The following is a 17,637-nucleotide window of genomic DNA, read 5'->3' as shown; positions in this document are numbered from 1 at the left end:
ATCGAGTTTGGTTCTCTCGTTCTCTCAGTTTATGATCCTACGTGCCACGATCAGCCCACCTTTCTCACCACCGTAGCTGAATTGATGTTCGGTAGCTTCAAGCAAACGAGGCTCTTCTCTGAACTGGACCAGTGCATTGAATATGCCCGAGAAGCTGTCTCATGCTGTCCGCAAGAGTCGCCCGCTTGGGCCGCGTCGTTGGACATCCTCTCGCAGTCGCTGATTTCACGATATGAGGAACTGGGCGATCTGACAAACGTGCAAGAGTTTGTGTCCCTCCACCGCAAAGCGCTTCTCCCTCGTCCTCACGGTCATCCGGACCGCTACCATTCTCTGCTGTCGCTCGCAAAAGCATCGCATACCCATTTCTGTCACACTGGCGAATCCCAGGAATTGACCGACGCCATCGAGTTCGGATGTCTCGCCCTCTCACTCTTCGATTCCGCGTCCCACGACCAGCCCACATTTTTTACCACCGTAGCTGCATTGATGCTCAGCAGCTTCAAGCAAACATATCTTTCCCCCGAACTGGACCAGTGTATTGAATATGCTCAAGAAGCCGTCTTGTGTTGTCCGCCGGAGTCGCCCGCGCGGGCCGCGTCGCTAGATATTCTCTCGCGGTCGCTGCTCTCTCGGTACGAGGAACAGGGCGAACCTGCTGATCTAGAGGTAGCCATCGAATACGCACAGGAAGCCACTTTTCTTTGCCACACGGGGCGTCTTGATCGTTCTCGAACACGGGTGACTCTGGCTGCTGGGCTTCTGGCTCGTTTCGAGCGCGCTAGAAAGCCCGAAGACCTGGTTCAGTCGGTATTCCTGTGCGGGGATATTTACGAACTCTGTCTCTCCCCAGCACCCCTTCTTCTGGCGCTCTACAGCACCTTCGTTCCCGCATCCTTCACCTTGTTCAGATATCTGGAAGAACAACTCATCCTAGAGGCGAGCATTTCAATGGGCAGTGAAGCGCTTGCCCTCTGTCCGCCAGGTCATCCCAACCGCCCGCACTCCCTGATCAATCTCGCCTATGCGAAATACATTCGCTTTATCTATGCCAAGCCACAAGGAAGCTCTAAGTCAGACGACGCCGTTGTCTCTCCTCGTGAAACCGTCGAATCACTGCCCCCCGAAACTGCCGTTCGCGCTGAAGAGCCGCGCACTGAGTTCTTTGGCAGACGAGAAGATATAGACGACGTTATCGCCTCTCTTCACGAAGCCGTTGAACTCCTGCCATCCGGGGTCACCGTCCGTGCCGTAGCTCTCAGCAGGCTAGCGGATGCCTTGTTCATCCGCTTTGGTATGCTACCCGAAGACTCTCTCGATGACCTTGAGGAATGCGTGGCACGCCACAAGGAAGCGCTGTCTGCTTACGGCCCTTGTGCGCCAGAATGTGCGGAGATACTCGATAGGCTGTCCCTCTCACTCAATGTGCGTTTCATGGTCGTCGCACGTGACGAGCAGGAGGACTTGAGCAAGGCCATAGACTACGGTGAAGAAGCGCTTGCGCTTTGTCGTCCAGGTCGTCCCCGCCGTGGACATATCTCGAGCCTTCTGTCAGATGTACTCTATCGACGATTCTGTACCAATAGCAATATGGAAGACTTAGATCGTTCAATCGCCTACTCACGGGAAACGCTCCAGATGGCACCCGACTTGGTCGATTCAATCACTCTTTCGAACTCAAAATCAGCTCTGGCACGCACCTTGATGTTTCGCTTTAGTCTGACCGGTCAGCTAGACGATATCAGTGATTCCATCCGGTATTCCTATGATACTCTGTCACTGTATCCGAGAGGCCATTCCCGCCGCCCAGGCGCTTTGGTTGACCTATCGTTCCGTTTTGCCACTCGGTTCGTTGAGACGAAACAGCTTGGGGACGTGGATAGCGGCATCTCATGTCTTCGCGAGGCATTGTCTTTGCTGGCTCCCGAATCTCCCGAACGTCTCGAAGTGTTGGAACATCTGAAGGCACATTTATATGTCCGTTACGGAGAGACGAAGGATCCTCAAGAAATGGAGGAGTGCGCACGGTACGCGGAGGAGGCACATGCACTACGCCTTTATTCGCCCACCAGCGTTACCGTCGAATCCACTGTGGGCTTCCGACTCCAACATGAGCTGACCGGCGAGTCTGAATGGTTGGACAAAGCTGTTGACCACTTCCGGGGGGCCATATCCGATTGGTCTAGTATGGGCCAGCCATATCTTCACCCTGGTATATCGCTGTGCTACGCTGTGTTCAACCGATATGAAGCGTTTGGGAGATTGGAGGACCTCGACGAGTGCATTGATCTGGCACGGAGGGTGCTGTCGTCCTATCCTCCAGGAATGAATCACCTGGGACGTCGAATACCATTGCTGGCGCTATATAAGGCTCTTCTTCGAAGATATCTCGACACTGGCAGCGAGACAGATATCTCCGACGCCATATTTTATGCTAGAGAGAGGTATGTTGTCTTTCAGCATAGCTATAAACTCATATTTACACCCGTAACCAGCGCTGTTTCTCAATCAGGTTCTGGTCGTCTAGAGCGGCTTGAGGTCGCGATAGAATGGACGACAATGGCCCATTTAGAAAACCACCCTTCGACACTAGAGGCCTACCGTACAGGCCTTGAGCTGTTGGAGCAGTATCTCACATGCATTCCGACGTTGGAATTGCAGCACGAGGCAGTTCGAGAAGCCAAATCTCTATCTTCAAATGCTGCAGCGTACGCAATCGGCCAGGGAGATCTTAAGCTCGCCGTCGAGATGCTAGAGCAAGGCAGAGCATTGCTCTGGTCCCAAGTCCGTCGTCTGCGCACTCCCCTCGACCAACTGGCCGCCGACGAAGGTTCGGTCCATCTTCGGGACGCTTTCCTGGAGAAGAGTCGCGCATTAGAGACGCTCAATACTTCTGCGAGTCCATTTGTAGGTGGTTCAGCCATAGAGGAAAGCAGAGATCCATATAGGCGTATGCTGGAGACGAAAGAACGTCTGACGGCTGAACTGAACGGGGTCATCGAGCAAATTCGCATCAAGCTCCCTGACTTTCTGAAGCTGCCCTCTTACGACAAACTCAAGGCGGTGTCAGCAGAAGGTCCGGTCATCATCGTCAACCGCAGCATATTTCGGTCAGACGCCATCATTCTTGGCCCGGGCGACAACATCAGCAATATCCAGCTGTCCGACACCTTCTACAAGCAATCCATCGAACTATCCAACAAGTTGCTCCAAGCGCGTCAGATTTTAAAGTACTCGGCACAGAAGGAGTACGATCGAGTCTTGCGGCTCACTCTCAAAACTCTCGGCAATCTTCTCGTCGATCCCGTCGTGGGGATGCTCAAGGAGCTCGGAGTCGAGGAAGGGTCTCGGATATGGTGGTGCCCGACGTCTGTGGTGTCGGCTCTCCCGCTCCACGCTGCAGGTCCGCTCACGATGCCAGGGCCGAGATCCTCCAAGACGAAGGTGTACCTCCCGGACCTGTATATCCCATCCTACACTCCAACGCTCACTGCGCTTATCGAAGCCCGGACGGCGCCTGCTGGTGGATACCGACCGGTAGAGCACGCAGGCATTCTTGGGGTCGCGCTGCTCGACGAGTCGCTACAAGCGGTGGCTGACGAAGTGGAGGTCCTTCGCACACGCTTCACGGAAGACAAGCTAACACTTGCCATCGGAAGTGGGTGCAACCGTGATGCGGTGGTCGCCGGTCTTGCAGAACGACCATGGGTGCACTTTGCCTGCCACGGGACACTCAAAGCGAGTGAGCCTTTCGACTCGGCGCTCATCCTCTCGGGGGACGAACGGCTCACGCTGCTGGACATTGTTAAAGTGGGCCTGCACAACGCCGAGCTAGCCGTCTTGTCGGCATGTCACACCGCGGAACAAACGCAGGGCAGTGCGATGGACGAGGCACTTCACCTGGCAGCGGCGATGCAGTTCTCGGGCTTCCGGAGCGTAGTGGGGACGGTGTGGCAGATGCGCGATGAAGATGGGCCGACGCTCGCCGAATATTTTTATCGCGCATTGTTCGAAGAGCGAGGCGACGAAGACATACCTCATGCATCAGAGGTTGGGTTCAAGAAGGCGGCGAGAGCATTGTGCTCAGCTACGAAGGAGATGCGGCGAAGAAAGGTTAGTTTGGAGAGATGGGTCAATTTCGTGCATATCGGAGCTTGAGCGTACAGTATTCTGAAGTAGTTCCCAACGAGTTGCTTGCCGCTCTTGTAATATGCTTGTGTATCAAATGTGATAGTGACGAATATACTTGGATGGACTGACAGAAACAAAGCGTGTCCTGTCTTTATATTGAGGCACCGCCCGCCATCCGCCAAGCCCAAGCTGTAGCGTACTTTACTACCTACTCCTCGAAGCGCCTCCCTTGAATACGATCCACGCACTCGCGCACTATCTTGTCCCGTGAACCCATACAGCATCCTAGGCTTGTAGTCGTTCCTCAGGGAGAAATAAATTTGCTACATAGTATTATGAAGCCAGTGTAGAGGTCGAAGTGGCAGTCGGGGAATGGTCCCCCCTTCTATAGCAAGCACTGGACACGTTCCTGCTCCGGAAGCATTCTTGTAGTAACCACTAGTCTCAGGAGCACTCTCGTAGCGACTCTGAGGTGTAATTGTAGTTCACCCCATCTAAGCAATATTGCACCTGGTATTGTAGCATTGATCACCTCCCAATATACAAGTATCGTCAGAGCATTAATATTGAATAGTGTATTGGCTAAGTTGCAGGGCTGTATTTACACGGAACGCCTTGTACTATCACTTGAATGAGCATGAAGCAAACATTACATCAGTATGTACTATCACCTTGGGCACACAGTTGGGTGTGGCACGCCGAGGTGGCGCACGAGGACGGCGTCGGGCTGCGGTACACCGGGGAAGAGCGCCGCAGGCAACGTAAAGTCGGTGTCGGCGGCGGACACGTCCATGTGGTTGAAGAGCGCGAGTGCACGCACATGTGCCATCGCCTGGTCGTAGATAGTGTAGCCCGCGTGCACAGCGCTGTAGTCGCTCTGCGAGCCGTTGCTGCCGAGGTCGTCGACGCGGCTCCCATTCGCGTTCACGAGCGCCCCTGCCACGGCGAGCACCACATAGAAGTTCGTGTTCGTGTTCATGCCCCCCACACCTGCACCGCCCACAACACCCGGCGGCGGCTCGAGCAGGTTGTACGACATCAAGAATATTAAGCGTGTATTTGGCAAACTGGCGTCAAGATTTATGTGGTACGTGAGTTGGCTAGATTCTCTCTAGGCACGGAGTAAGTTGTTTATTACCCGGTAGTCTTTCCCGTGGTTGAACGTTGAATTCACGCCCTAGTACATACTGTACCTGAAACTAGTCTCTCGCTTTAGTTTCTGTCAGACGAGTAGAGTCTCTCCGACACGCAGACGAACGCTATGAGATCCAGAAGGCCGTTAGCGTTTCTTTGGACGACACGGCATGAGAAGTAGTAGTAAGTGCTGGCCCGACAATGGGCGCATCAGCACCACAAAAAGCTAATAACAGGCACATCCTCACGACCGCAAACAGGAGGAGTCTTGCTGCATATAGTCCTGGTATGATGGCAACCCGTAAAGTGAACTTAGTGAAGCAATACTTGCAGCGTTCTAAGATACGTGCACTTGTACGAAATGGAAGCAGTTGGCAGCTATCACATCCCAAGTTCCGAGTCGCTCACCCAGTGGGAGCCGCCTTTGCATCGGTACCCTCCTGTCTGCTTGACCCACTCGTAACCAGCAGAGCATAGTCCCATCTGTTTCAGCTTCTTCTGCGCCCTCTGCTCCTTCTCTTCCTCTAATTCCTTCGCCCTTCGCGTCTCAAGCTCCGCTTCCTTCTGTTTACGCGTGCTGTCTGCTGCGAACCGCGTGATGCACTGCTCCTCGACCTCGGGATTGTACTCCTGGAGTAGTGGCGAGGACTCTTCTTGCTGGGTAGCAGCTTTCGACGTCTGCGAAGCAATGCGCGCTTTGTGTGCAGCGAAGAGCGCAGTCGTCATTGAAGAGTCGAGATTTTGCATGGGGAGCGTGTCCTTGGGCATGAACGCCGACGGTAGCTGAGGGGCTCGTATACCACGCTCGTGCAGCATGGCCGCTATGCAACGGGCAGCATCTGCGCTGGGCAGCGGGAGCTTGGACCCAATGGACTCGTTGGCATCGCCAGTAGCCATTGGAAGGCCGAAGTTTTGTATGGGGGGCGTGTCCTTGGCCATGAACAATGACGGAGGTTTCGGGGCTCGTCCACTACGCTCGCGGAACATGGAGACTATGCAACGAACAGCGTCTACACTGGGCAATGGGAGCTTGGACCCATTGGACCCTTGGGCATCGCCAGTAGCGCACTTGAATGCCAGACGCACCATCCGCTGCGCGAGTGTTTTCATATCCCGCGCATTGCCCCATGAGCCCAGCGAAGAAAGCTGCCCGATTAGCGACACCATGTGCCTGTACTCGCCCGAGCTTGTCGCCTCGAGCGCCGCGCATTCGATATCGTCCTTCGCGAGATCTTTCCTCAGTATCTCTAGACAGTGCTCCGGTGACATATTCTCGAAGTATATCTCCTCGGGGAACCGACTTGCAAGCCCAGGGTTGGCTGCCAGAAGCGTGTTCATCTCCTTGTCGTATCCAGCGATAATGACGACGAGCTTCCCGACGAAGGCCTCCTTAGTGAGCAGCCCCATCAGCTCGTCCACAGCCTCCTTCGCATACGCGCCCTCACTGAGACGGTACGCCTCGTCGATGAACAGGACCTTGCCAAGCGCGCGCTCGAAGACCTGCCTCGTCTTCGGCCCTGTCTGTCCCACGTACTGTCCCACAAGTTCGGAGGCAGAGCACTCGACGACTTCTGTGGATGAGAGGAAGCCCATGTCGTAATACACCTGGCCCATCCTGCGCGCCGTGGTCGTCTTGCCGGTACCTACTTCATGTTAGTATCGTAACTCTGGCTTAGATACGGAGATGCTCACCAGGGGGTCCCTTGAACACGAAGTTAGTAGGAATGAGATGCCGTGCCTTCCGTGCCTCCCGTCCGCGCTGCTTTGTAACGCGTGCGATGTTCTGATACTCTTGCAGTTTCTCCACGACCTTCTCGCATCCGACCATATCCTCGAAGAGTTTCCTCAGGTTCGTGTCCGAGCTTTCCGCGCGGTCGAAGTCAGGATCGAAATCGAAAGGCTCGAAAACAACGTCGAACGATCGCTCAGAGGCGGGAAGCTTCGATTGGCGCGACTGATAGTTGTTCTTCGCTTTGCCGAGCATGTTCTCAACTTCCCCACCATTCCCAAAGTGCGGTCGGTCGCGGGCCCGGCTAAGCATATCGAGCGCCACTCTCTTCGCCTCAGGCGTCGCATCGAGATCTTGATCCTTGAGCTTCAGGTTCAGGATCTCGAGAAGTTCGGAGTCGGTGAAGTCATTGAATCGCGATGCGTCCTCGATAGCAAATCGGCGCGAAAGACCTGGATTGACGTTCTGCGAAGCGTTCAATACTAGCATATCTCGAAAAAGTATTGCGACAACCGCGACATTACCTGGAACATTTCCCGCATCCGCTCCTCGTAGCCGCACATGAGAACACATCGATCTTCGCCCGGAGTACTTTGGACATCGGCGACGATAGTGTCAATGACGGCTGTCCTGTATGGATCGCTCTGCTTCCCGCGGCCGGCGCCCCCACTTCCATACAACGAATATGCCTACAAAAGAGTGTCAGCGATGACGGGCCCACCCATGAAGCGATGTATATGATACCTCGTCGATGACCAGGACCTTGCCAGCCGTAGCCGCCAGAATAGACTTGGTGTTCCGTTCCGATTCTCCGACAGCACCCCCGACGAAGTCGGCGGGATTCTTGAGCACGACTACGAGACGTCAGAACTCAAATGGACCGATTAAGCTGCTCCGAATCTCACCTTCGCCGTTACTCAACAGTCCAAGGTCCGCCAAGATCTGCCCATACAGCTTCGCAACCAACGTCTTGCCCGTCCCGGGGTTGCCAAGAAATACACGGTTGAGCGACATCTGGATCGGCTGCTTCTCCGCCAGCTCGCGCTTATAGTTCTCAGCGATCAGGTCGAACAGATTCTTGATGGACTGCTTGACCTCGGCAAGGCCGACCAGTTCGTGCAGCTTCTTCCATGCGACGCTCTCCAGGACCGCCTTCGAAGGGTCAGGACCAATGATGTCCTCCTTCGTCAGGACGAAGTCATCCGAGCCCACTCCTTTCTTGCGCTCCTCTGTCAGACGCATCGCCTGCCGCTCGGAGATGGTTGCGAACAGGGTCTGAAGCGCTCTGGCGTTGCCAAAGCCATCTTTCCCTCGTCCGCGGCCCAGACGCCTGACCACGACGCGCATGTACAACCCGAACATGTCGCCCTCGACCTTCATCTTCCCCTTGTACTTCTTCAAGATGAGCTTCTCGAGTATGTGCAGGAGCTCGAGATCGTTGTAGTCGCTGAACTGTAGCGAGTATCGTACACGGCTGGCCAGCCCCGGGCTGTACTCGAGAAATTTCTCCATCTGTCTGCTGTAGCCCGCAAAGATGAAGACTATCTTGTTAGCTGTCTTCTCCATCTCGCCGAGGAGGAAGTCGAGGACTTGTTTGCCGCCGGAGCTGTGTTCATTGGTGAGTTGGTATGCTTCGTCGATGAACATTGCGCCACCGCCCTCCTCACGCATGTCTTCGATCTGCTCCTTGATATTAAGAATGTAGCTATTGGCCAGACGGGACCCGGTGGTCTCTATGAAGCTATCGCTGGGAATAATTTTGAGCTTGGCGAGGAAGCCCGCATAGTGCCGTGCAACGGTTGTTTTGCCTGCGCGGAAATTGACTCGTGTCCTGAAGCCAACAAACACATAACGTACCAGTACCCGGATTACCCCTCATGACGATGTTAAATTGTTCGTCCGTAAGCGACGCGTCCTGTCGTTGAATGGTATCGATTTTAGCTTTGATCCGCAGTACTTGGGCCTTGACTTCCTCGAGGCCAGTCATCTCCATGATAGCGTCGATACCGGAGTCTTCCGCGCCTTCCACGTCCTTCTGAGGCTGCCCCTCCTGCTCAGCTTTGGAAGGCTGCAGAGGAGAAGTATCATCGGTCGTCCACGATAGTGGCGTCGCAGGCCGACTTGGAGATCCAGCAGACCGACTTGGAGATCTAGCAGACCGAATTGGAGATCTAGCAGACCGACTTAAAGATCTAGCAGGCCGACTTGGAGATCTAGCAGACCGACTTGGAGATCTAGCAGGCCGACTTGAAGGAGTGGAGGAAAGAGACCGAAGTACACGAGCTGGCAAGTCGGCAGCAGCAAAAGGGGGGGAGGCATGTGTAGAGTCCTCATCGACTGTGTTCGGTAGCGACGTGGATGACGGTTCGGGCGACGGCGACGGGGGGGAAGAAGTCTGAGTCTGAGCACCCCGGACGGTGGCCGTGAGCGCTGCAGTATTCGCGCGCTCGTCAGCGCGCTTCTCCTCCCACGTAAGCGTTCTCGGCTCATCATTACGCTGCTCAGGTTCACGCTGCCCTCCATTTTGTTCCTGCTGCCCCTCAGAATCTTCCTGTGCCTTCTTGTCCACGAATTCAACGCTCATGTAATCAGGAGGTTGTGGATACGTGTATGTGCTCTGGTGGTCATCTGAATCTGTAAAGCTCGTGACGGCCTCGCAAGTCGTCTTTGTACGGTCGTAACACTGGTGGCATTTCAATGGGCGGTGGTGGATGGGGGCTACGGGAGAGCAAGACGCAAAAACTCCAAGTTTCCCGTGGCGTGTTGGGTCGAAAAGTGTTAAGGCCTCCCGAGCGTTGCTGGAGTATTCGATCAAACTCTCAGTCTCACCAGTGAGGCAGTAATGGGTGTGTAGTGCTCTCGCAAGCGACAGCACGGAGACGTAACGATCCGCGTGCCCGGGAGGACGAAGGGAAAGCGCCATGCGGTGGTGAGATAAAGCTTCTCGCACGTCGGCCAGCTGACCAGCAAGTTCGAATCGACGGAGGAGTGACTCGGCCAGGGCGTGCAGTAGTTCAGCGTCGGGCTCCTCTGACGGAGAGGAGATGGAGATAGCCTCGCGCGCAGCACAGATGGCGTCCTCGAGGTCTTGTGGATCATGCCTAGTGGCCGACCGTGATAGCAGCTTGGACGAAAGTGTCGTCAGGTGCGCCACTCGATCTGCCCCAACGGTGGTCTCATGGGAAAGTATTTCGCGCGTCATGCTGATGGTCGAGTCGTCGTCCTCGCTAAAAGATGGATTTTGAAGGCGTTCCGACGACATGATTGCTTGACGAATGACGTCTGTTGCACCTGGTGATTCTGGTCTACACGTCGAGTCAACCATGGCACTAATGAATGACGACTTGGACGTTCTGGAGTTTATACTCTGGGCTAACTGTCTAAGCAACGATGAGCCGTCAAATACCCCTCAACGGTCTTTATATGCCGACGCACTGGGTAGATTCTCAGTCGATGACACCGCAGATTCCGAGTTCAAGTTTCCTGGCCAATGCTGCACTCAAATACCCATGAGACGGTCGCAACTAGACACATAATAAGTTTACGAACGAAGCTATATGTTGTTGGAAGTGACGACGCGGATTTGCGACAGCTTGAGTCCTGTCAGGGCAGTCAACAAAGACGTTCTATTCGCCAGAAATACGCTGGATGTGCGAGGGAATGCACTGAATGATGACGGGTCCGGGGAGACTTACTTTGTTGTCTGTGTGGAGTCTTAAGTACGATATATGGAAGTAAGCGAAGGAAGTAGCCGAGGATGTCAGGAGCAGGCTGTGTGCTGAGGATGCTGTGAACAGGCTGTGTGCTACCGACTCTTTTCCTACTTTTTATCGTGTACAATTGTCACACAGCCACGCGAGTTTCTGCACTCACATACAAAGCCTTGTTATTATGGGCGGACTGCAACGAGGCGACTACGGTCTGCTCGCTGTCTCCGAATCTAGCGCCTCAGGCGACTAAGTTCTTCTTCGTGCGTCCACGAAACTTGAATAGGAAGATCCTCAGCAGGATCTGATAGATAGTTGCACTGCACGTACCGCCAGATAATGCGTCGTTACATCGTAGCCGACTCGCATTCGGCTCGTTCTTGCCAAAGCTAAAGGCGGCCCGGACCTCGCACGACATCGATTCACCGTGCTCGTCGGCCTTATCGACATGGCGCTGCTATTCGCGTACTTTGTTGTGCCTCGCCATACCTCCAACGTTGCTCAATCCGTCGCGATAGCCTACATCGGCCTCGGTGTATAGCTTGGAATTCGCGAAGGTTCGATGTCGCAGAGCTGCTTCCGGATGCTGTGAGCAGGCAGTAGTGGATGAATCTTACATTACCGCCCACTTCGCTGGGTGGCAGAGCCATGCATTGACCTGCGTGCGTTTTTTTGGCACTCTCCAAGTGGACCTTCATCTCCGGCGAGGCGCTCCGTGAAGGGCGCCGTAAACCTAGCCAATTGAAGCTCCGTGAAGGGCGGGGCGGGTTGCATATGCGACCCGCCTCTACTCGATGATCTACCAGAAGCCCGGACGGGAACGAAGGCGATATCCTCTACTCTCTCTCTCTTTTTTTGCACTCGAGGGGTTGGCGTGTTCGCCGTTGCTTATTCCTCCGTTGCTGGGAGTGACTCAGCACTCAGCGCTCGCGCTCAACATTAATTGGCCTGGTGCTCGTGCTGTCACCCGTTCTGCATACATTGATTGAGTTTCTACTGCCACATTCCCCATGTAACGCAACACAGCAACTCTGTGTTCAAGTTTCCTACCCCAGCAAATTTCCTCATAGAGTCAACATTTGCACATCGCCACGACATCGCCAGCTTTTTGTCGATATGTCTTCGGTTCGGCTGTCCGCGTGTCAAGTGATGGAGACTACAAAGCGGCGCCACGAAGCTGTTTGGCTGTGTTTGGATAATTGATGTGTCATCACGCTACGATCTCTTGTAGTTTCATTCAGCCATCGCCACGAGAATACTTAGCTCCTAATATCCTTCAAGGCCTCGTGTTATGACTGTATGCATGCGGTTGAAGGAGATAGACTTGGACCAGTGTGCGGACACAGCCCGCGTAGGCACGCTCAGCAACGTGTCCGCAAAGCCACCGTCGCGCACACGTTGCACGGCGTGCACATCGACATCGGCGGTCCCAGCACCTCTAGAGGTGACAAAATTACGTTCATGTACTCTGGCTCCCCTCTATCCCCGAGATGCGGCATAAATCGGCTGCTGGCATCCAACGTTCACAGGCCGGCTGTTGTGGAATAGCGCGCGAGGAACCACTAGGTCCGACGAGAAGTGCAGAGTTGGCATATCGTTGGCGGCTCTAATTCGTCACTGCGGCAGTTCTCATAACAGATTCGCGCTCGTTATATCTCCTTCACCTCACTAACAATCTCTCAGTGTTCAACGCCATATATCAGAGTGTAACGTTTGGAACGCATCTAGATCTACGGTGAGGGGGGAATGTAACTTGCCCCGCCCATTGCGGAGCTTCGGTAAGCTAGGTGTTCAGCCACCCTCGCGGAGCGCCGCGTCAGAGATGAAGAAACGTGCGCACATCAGAATATTGCCCTGCCAGGGCCCAGCGAAGTTGGGAGCTTTTGCACGTTCCAAGCTGCATATCTAGACCATTATGGGCTATTGCAACGGCTGCGGCTATGCGCGGAGGGGGGGGGATGAAAAGGTACAATAACGCACACGAGAAGCAACGCAATGTCGACAAGGCCGACAAGCACGGCGAACCAATGTCGCGTAAGGCCTGGGTCATCTCCGGCTTTGGAAAGAGCTAGCTGAACACATCCGGTCCACAACGTGACAACGCTTTGTCTTGGAGTGCGTACATTGCATCTATCCATCAGATCTTGTTAAGGGTCTTATTCAGGCTCCGCGGGCGCTGCTTCTTGCACGCATGCGACGCTAAATGAGGCGAGTATACCGTAGTCCCAATGCAGTCTCCCAATGATAATGAGGTCTCGTATGCGAGTACAGGAACTCTGAGACGTGAGAGCCTACTCATGGTATGCAACATCCTTAAACTGGACTCAGAGGATACAATTTGCATGCTGTGGCGATCCACATAAGCAGCATGTCCGATCGGAGAATAAATGCTAGAAAACCTAACGGGTTCGCGAGACAGCACAGCGTGTTCGCGAAGACCCAGGCTCATTCAGGCCGTCTCCTTTGGCGAGGCGGTTCACACGCAGCTGTCGAAGCATGGAAATACGTGTAGCTTCCCACCTCGTGGTTACGTATCGCTTTCTGATATCCCTTGCCAACGCTCACGTCTCCTAGCCCTCACATTTGCAGTGCAATAGCTGTAACTACCACCCTGCTGTACGGACAAGGCCGCTCCACCGTGATATCAATATTAGGTTTGTTTAATATAACTCTTCTAACTCATGAGAAAGGTATTCCGGCACATTCCCAAGTACGCTTGACGAGTATCAGACCCTACACTGCCCTTGAACATCAATTTACACGCCAAGTCGCACAGCCGCGATGTAGCTCCCAGGTAGCTCTGCACACTATATGTACGGGTGCGGCATGAACGAGCAAAGGTGTCGTCTTTCATAACCTTACTGTGCGCTGTCCTTTCCCGCTGACACCATGCTCGGATGGTTCCAAAAGTCAGAGGCTTCTCGCAAGTATGTTGACTTGATTAGGGAGGCGTCATCCAAGTGGGCCAACTGGGACCCGCCCAAAACTATACAGGTAATCAACGGCGTTACTTGATGCTACCTGCGGAGGTTAATCTTATTCGAAACAGGCTGGTGATTTCGGCACCATCGACAAGAAGTCCGGACAGTTCGAACGGGCTGGCAATATCTACAGGCACTCCAAGATGGCTGAGATGGCGGAGAACTACCCTGTGACTGTTCAGCCCTCCGAGGAGCTCTACAGTGTCCACTCATTTCACGCAAGGCAAGTGGCTGCCAGAGCCGACGCAAATTCGTATGCACATTATGGCTGCCTGTTCGTCGTTTCTTGCTGATGATGTTCGCAGGGGAGCCTCGAGCAACGCGAATGTCACGTTTTCCGCGGAAATCAAGTTCGAAAACCATCGGGGCGCATCTCTGGTCATGCACAATCTGCGTATGAGCATAGTGCCGGACGAGTTCTTCCAAGAGGCGTTAGCCAGCGGATCTGTCAGCAGCTTCTTTCGGAAGGGGAATTTCTAGCTTGTCAAGGAAGTGTTCATCTGCGATGGCTATTTTCTGTACCTGTCGAGCAAAAGTGAGCGTTTACTGATAATTGTCAAGGCAAGCCTCTAACGTATAGCCTTTGCAGAGACAGAGTCCATCCGTGTAATCCTGAGTGCCGACACTCCTGCCCAAGTGGGAGCCTCTGCGCACATCGCTTGGGTAACCAAAGGCAGTTCAGGAATGTCCCGTAGAGGCTACCAGGAAGGCTCTGACGCATTTACACTGCTGTACCACTTGAAGGCCATCCAGCCACCGCCTATTAAACGCCGCACGAGCCCAGATCCCAATGCAGTCGAAGGCAATCGGCAAGTAACTCATCCAGTTGCAATTGCGAGATGTCTGACGTTTGGTGAATTCTAGCTGGGATGATGTGGACGTTCCGTGGGATGCCCTCGACTCTGACGGAGAGGAAGAGCCAGAAGATGAATTCTCCGTATGTCGAAATGTTGCTCATTGTATTTGCAGAACGACTTTGACACGTGCCTTCCCAGGACGAAGAGTGATGCTTTGACGTGCCGCCTCCACTCATACGCACATGACTTGACTTGTCCCTACTGCTTTGTCATTGCTTGTTTCAATTCTTGTAATGCGAATGCCGAAAAGGTGAAACTGTCATGAGTTAAAGGTACTGATCCCTCGATTTTCTCGCTGTACGCGAGGGTCACTGCCCTTTGCCCCAGGACAATCTGCGGTGGCAGTTTCTGCCTCAGCCGATAAGCTTATTGGTACGAAATGAGATATATCAGGCTATGCATGGTGTCATGAATATTACACAATCTGGATGGTTCTCCTGGATTCCATGGTATTCTTTCACTTTCTATACACCTCCGTATATTTGTAGGATATTCTAGGTATTCAGTCTGACATGTATATAAGGAGCCTGTACTGCTCAATAACAAGCCAGACTCGAGCTGGTCTTTCCTCACTCACATTCCTCTCGCCTGTCTCCTCAGCTTTGTCGTAGCTCAGTCCAGTTGGATTGTTAGTTGCTGACATTAGCTCGAGTCTCCACCAACTGCCCTACGACGATCCTCGTCACTCTCACACCAACCATCACACATCTTCACACGACAATCCACCCTATACACACATCCGACTCTCACCCTAGCTCCTAACCCTACCGAATTCTATCGCATCAAGACCCGGACCCCTGGAACCTTTCTCCGTGCACTTGCGCGTCTTTTACCACATCACACACCCCAAAGCCACCTCTGTAATCACCAGCCCTTAGGCGGCTGGACAGAGCTCCGTCCAATTAGAATCGTACACCGCCCTACCATAGGTGGTGTTAAACGCTTTGCGCAGTGCAAGCGGATATTCCTGAGTACGACGTGGCAACCGGCTGAGGCTGGGCGTCGGAAAAGAGATAGCAGTTAGATCGACGATCCCTGTCAGGGTGTCGGACCGAAGAGACATAATCGCTCTTTGGGCTGCTATACTATTCCTAGAACTGTATTAAGAATAGTGTTTCGATTCTTTTTTTCGAAAAAATCCTATCTTTGGCGAACTCTACCCCTGATCTGGTCGTTACAACACGATTAGTCCCAGGGATTGCTGCAACCGGCTCCACGGACCCGACACCCTATGACCACGCCGTCCTGCTATTGTAGAGGACATACACATCGAGAGCTAGAAGGGAGATCCGTCTACCTACGCGGTAACGACTTACGGTACTGCGCGCAACAACCTTGCCCGCACTTTCTGGATAATAGTAATCATTGCCCTCGGTGTAGAGAAGGACTACGCGGAGAGCCACTATCGAGAGTTAGCACAGGAACACCCTCAGAATCTATCGTGGTACCACAACCCACAGCATCCGGTTCAGAACCCAGAACCAGAAGAGATACTCTCGAATCAGTCACTGATCATCTCCGTTCAATCACTCTCGGAGAATCCGAAGCACCACCAGAAGGCCTTCCAGACCTCGTGGAAGAAACAGTAGAAGATTCCGAAGCTTCGAACCCACCTTCCCGACGCTCTCCCACCCCACCTTCATCCCCATCTGACCCCGGCGCAATGGCCGAGAACCAAGACAATGCCGCGCTCATAAATGGTAGCGCGATGAAGCCCGATGCCTTCGATGGCACGAAGTCCAAGTATATCGCTTGGAAGACACAGATGAAGCTCTATGTAGTAACGCAAAGGAAGCGACTGCCTGAGCAATTCGACAGGGTCTTAATGATCTTGTCCTACATGAAAGGAGGTCATGCTGGCGAATATGTCGCCACATACATGAAAAAATACGACACCGATGAAGACACGGTGATCCAGACCACGACGGAACTATGGGCGGATCTGGATGTACATTTTCTAATCGACGAGCAGGCCGAAGCCTACGACCGTTTGCAAGCAATGCAGATGGGGACGCTATCGGCGCAAGAGTTCTTTTCGAAGTTCGAATTGTGCGCTTTCCAGGCGAATATTCACGACTTCGAAGCGCATTTCCAGAAACTCAAATCGCTTCTAGAAAAAGCACTCCGGGCCGACATCATTCGGCTTCTGTACAACTCATCGGAAGAACTCCCCGCCACATATGCACTCTACAAGAAACGGGTCGCGCGTATCGACCTGAATCAGCAACAGTATCGCCGAAGAAACCCTCAGTCCCAACGACAGGGACAGTTTCAACCAAGGTCTCAGCAGGCGCAAAACCCACCGCGAGCGCAAATGAATGCACCCGCACCAGCAACTGCTACCGCGCCAGTTCAAACGCGGCGCGACGGAACAGGTGTCACATTCGGCGGAAGGGGACAACCGATGGATTTAGATCAAGCGTGGCGCCAGGGTCTTTGTTTCCGATGTGGTCAACAGGGTCACATATCACGAAATTGCCCTAATCGGCAACAAGCTCAACAAGTACGAGCCGCGGAAACCCCGGTAATTCCCACCACCAACACGTTCACACCCCTCGCATCACTGAACGAAGCCCCTGCCGCAACGGCAGAACCGTTCGACTGGAAGAAGGCAATCCACGAAGAAATTCGTGCGGCCATGAAGGGTTTTGCAAGCGGTCAGCCGGGCGCGTAGCCGAGTTGACCGAGCGTAATTTTACGAATTATCTATGTTCTTAGTTTGGAGTAGCAACGTATATACCAGAAAAAGGGGCGTCCGCAGAGCGGCGCGGAGAGGCACAACCCTCTTGCTTAATTCCCCCAAATAAAAAATTATTGCCTACACCAGAACATCAGACCGAATCTACGCAATGGCAACGCCATACACCTTGGACAGCGGCTTGGATCCGCCAATGGATAATCAGCAAAGAAGCCTCGGCGCTTAGATTGCTGACCGAATGGGTACACTCAAAAAAGAGTGTCGATGCCTCCGAAGCCTGTATGAACCAAATCAGGCAGATGAAAGAAAAAGAAGCCATAGACTTCTTAAATGAATTGAGAAAGCAACCCCGGTTTATCCGAGGAAGGAAGGGGACACAGATGGATGTCCCGATGATCAT

At 53.5% G+C, this 17,637-nt stretch overlaps 4 protein-coding genes across 4 annotated transcripts; 2 read left to right on the top strand and 2 right to left on the bottom strand.

Annotated features, from left to right (window-relative positions):
* Nucleotides 1-84: 84 nt before the first annotated feature.
* On the top strand, nucleotides 85-4,158 carry PHACADRAFT_189751 (uncharacterized protein; the record flags this gene model as incomplete). The annotated part of the gene is made up of 2 exons (XM_007390013.1): nucleotides 85-2,444; nucleotides 2,496-4,158. The coding sequence occupies 2 exons, from the start codon at nucleotides 85-87 to the stop codon at nucleotides 4,156-4,158; spliced, it is 4,023 nt and encodes a 1,340-aa protein (XP_007390075.1).
* Nucleotides 4,159-4,798: 640 nt separating this feature from the next.
* PHACADRAFT_189750 (glycoside hydrolase family 79 protein) lies at nucleotides 4,799-5,170 on the bottom strand (the record flags this gene model as incomplete). The annotated part of the gene is made up of 1 exon (XM_007390012.1): nucleotides 4,799-5,170. One exon carries the CDS (start codon nucleotides 5,168-5,170, stop codon nucleotides 4,799-4,801), a length of 372 nt encoding a protein of 123 aa, XP_007390074.1.
* Nucleotides 5,171-5,646: 476 nt separating this feature from the next.
* Nucleotides 5,647-9,385, bottom strand: PHACADRAFT_133236 (uncharacterized protein; the record flags this gene model as incomplete). The annotated part of the gene is made up of 6 exons (XM_007390011.1): nucleotides 8,852-9,385; nucleotides 7,900-8,802; nucleotides 7,739-7,848; nucleotides 7,519-7,683; nucleotides 6,958-7,459; nucleotides 5,647-6,911 (listed from the first exon to the last, which is right to left on the bottom strand). The coding sequence occupies exons 1-6, from the start codon at nucleotides 8,985-8,987 to the stop codon at nucleotides 5,647-5,649; spliced, it is 3,081 nt and encodes a 1,026-aa protein (XP_007390073.1). The 5' UTR covers nucleotides 8,988-9,385.
* A 4,205-nt stretch (nucleotides 9,386-13,590) lies between these two features.
* On the top strand, nucleotides 13,591-14,689 carry PHACADRAFT_189748 (uncharacterized protein; the record flags this gene model as incomplete). The annotated part of the gene is made up of 5 exons (XM_007390010.1): nucleotides 13,591-13,695; nucleotides 13,751-13,935; nucleotides 13,988-14,113; nucleotides 14,547-14,619; nucleotides 14,678-14,689. 5 exons carry the CDS (start codon nucleotides 13,591-13,593, stop codon nucleotides 14,687-14,689), a joined length of 501 nt encoding a protein of 166 aa, XP_007390072.1.
* Nucleotides 14,690-17,637: the final 2,948 nt, after the last annotated feature.

This window comes from Phanerochaete carnosa (assembly GCF_000300595.1).
Source record: "Phanerochaete carnosa HHB-10118-sp unplaced genomic scaffold PHACAscaffold_1, whole genome shotgun sequence".
Lineage (NCBI taxonomy): Eukaryota > Fungi > Basidiomycota > Agaricomycetes > Polyporales > Phanerochaetaceae > Phanerochaete > Phanerochaete carnosa.
Note: the sequence above shows the minus strand (reverse complement) of the source record. Positions and strands in the feature narration are given on the sequence as shown.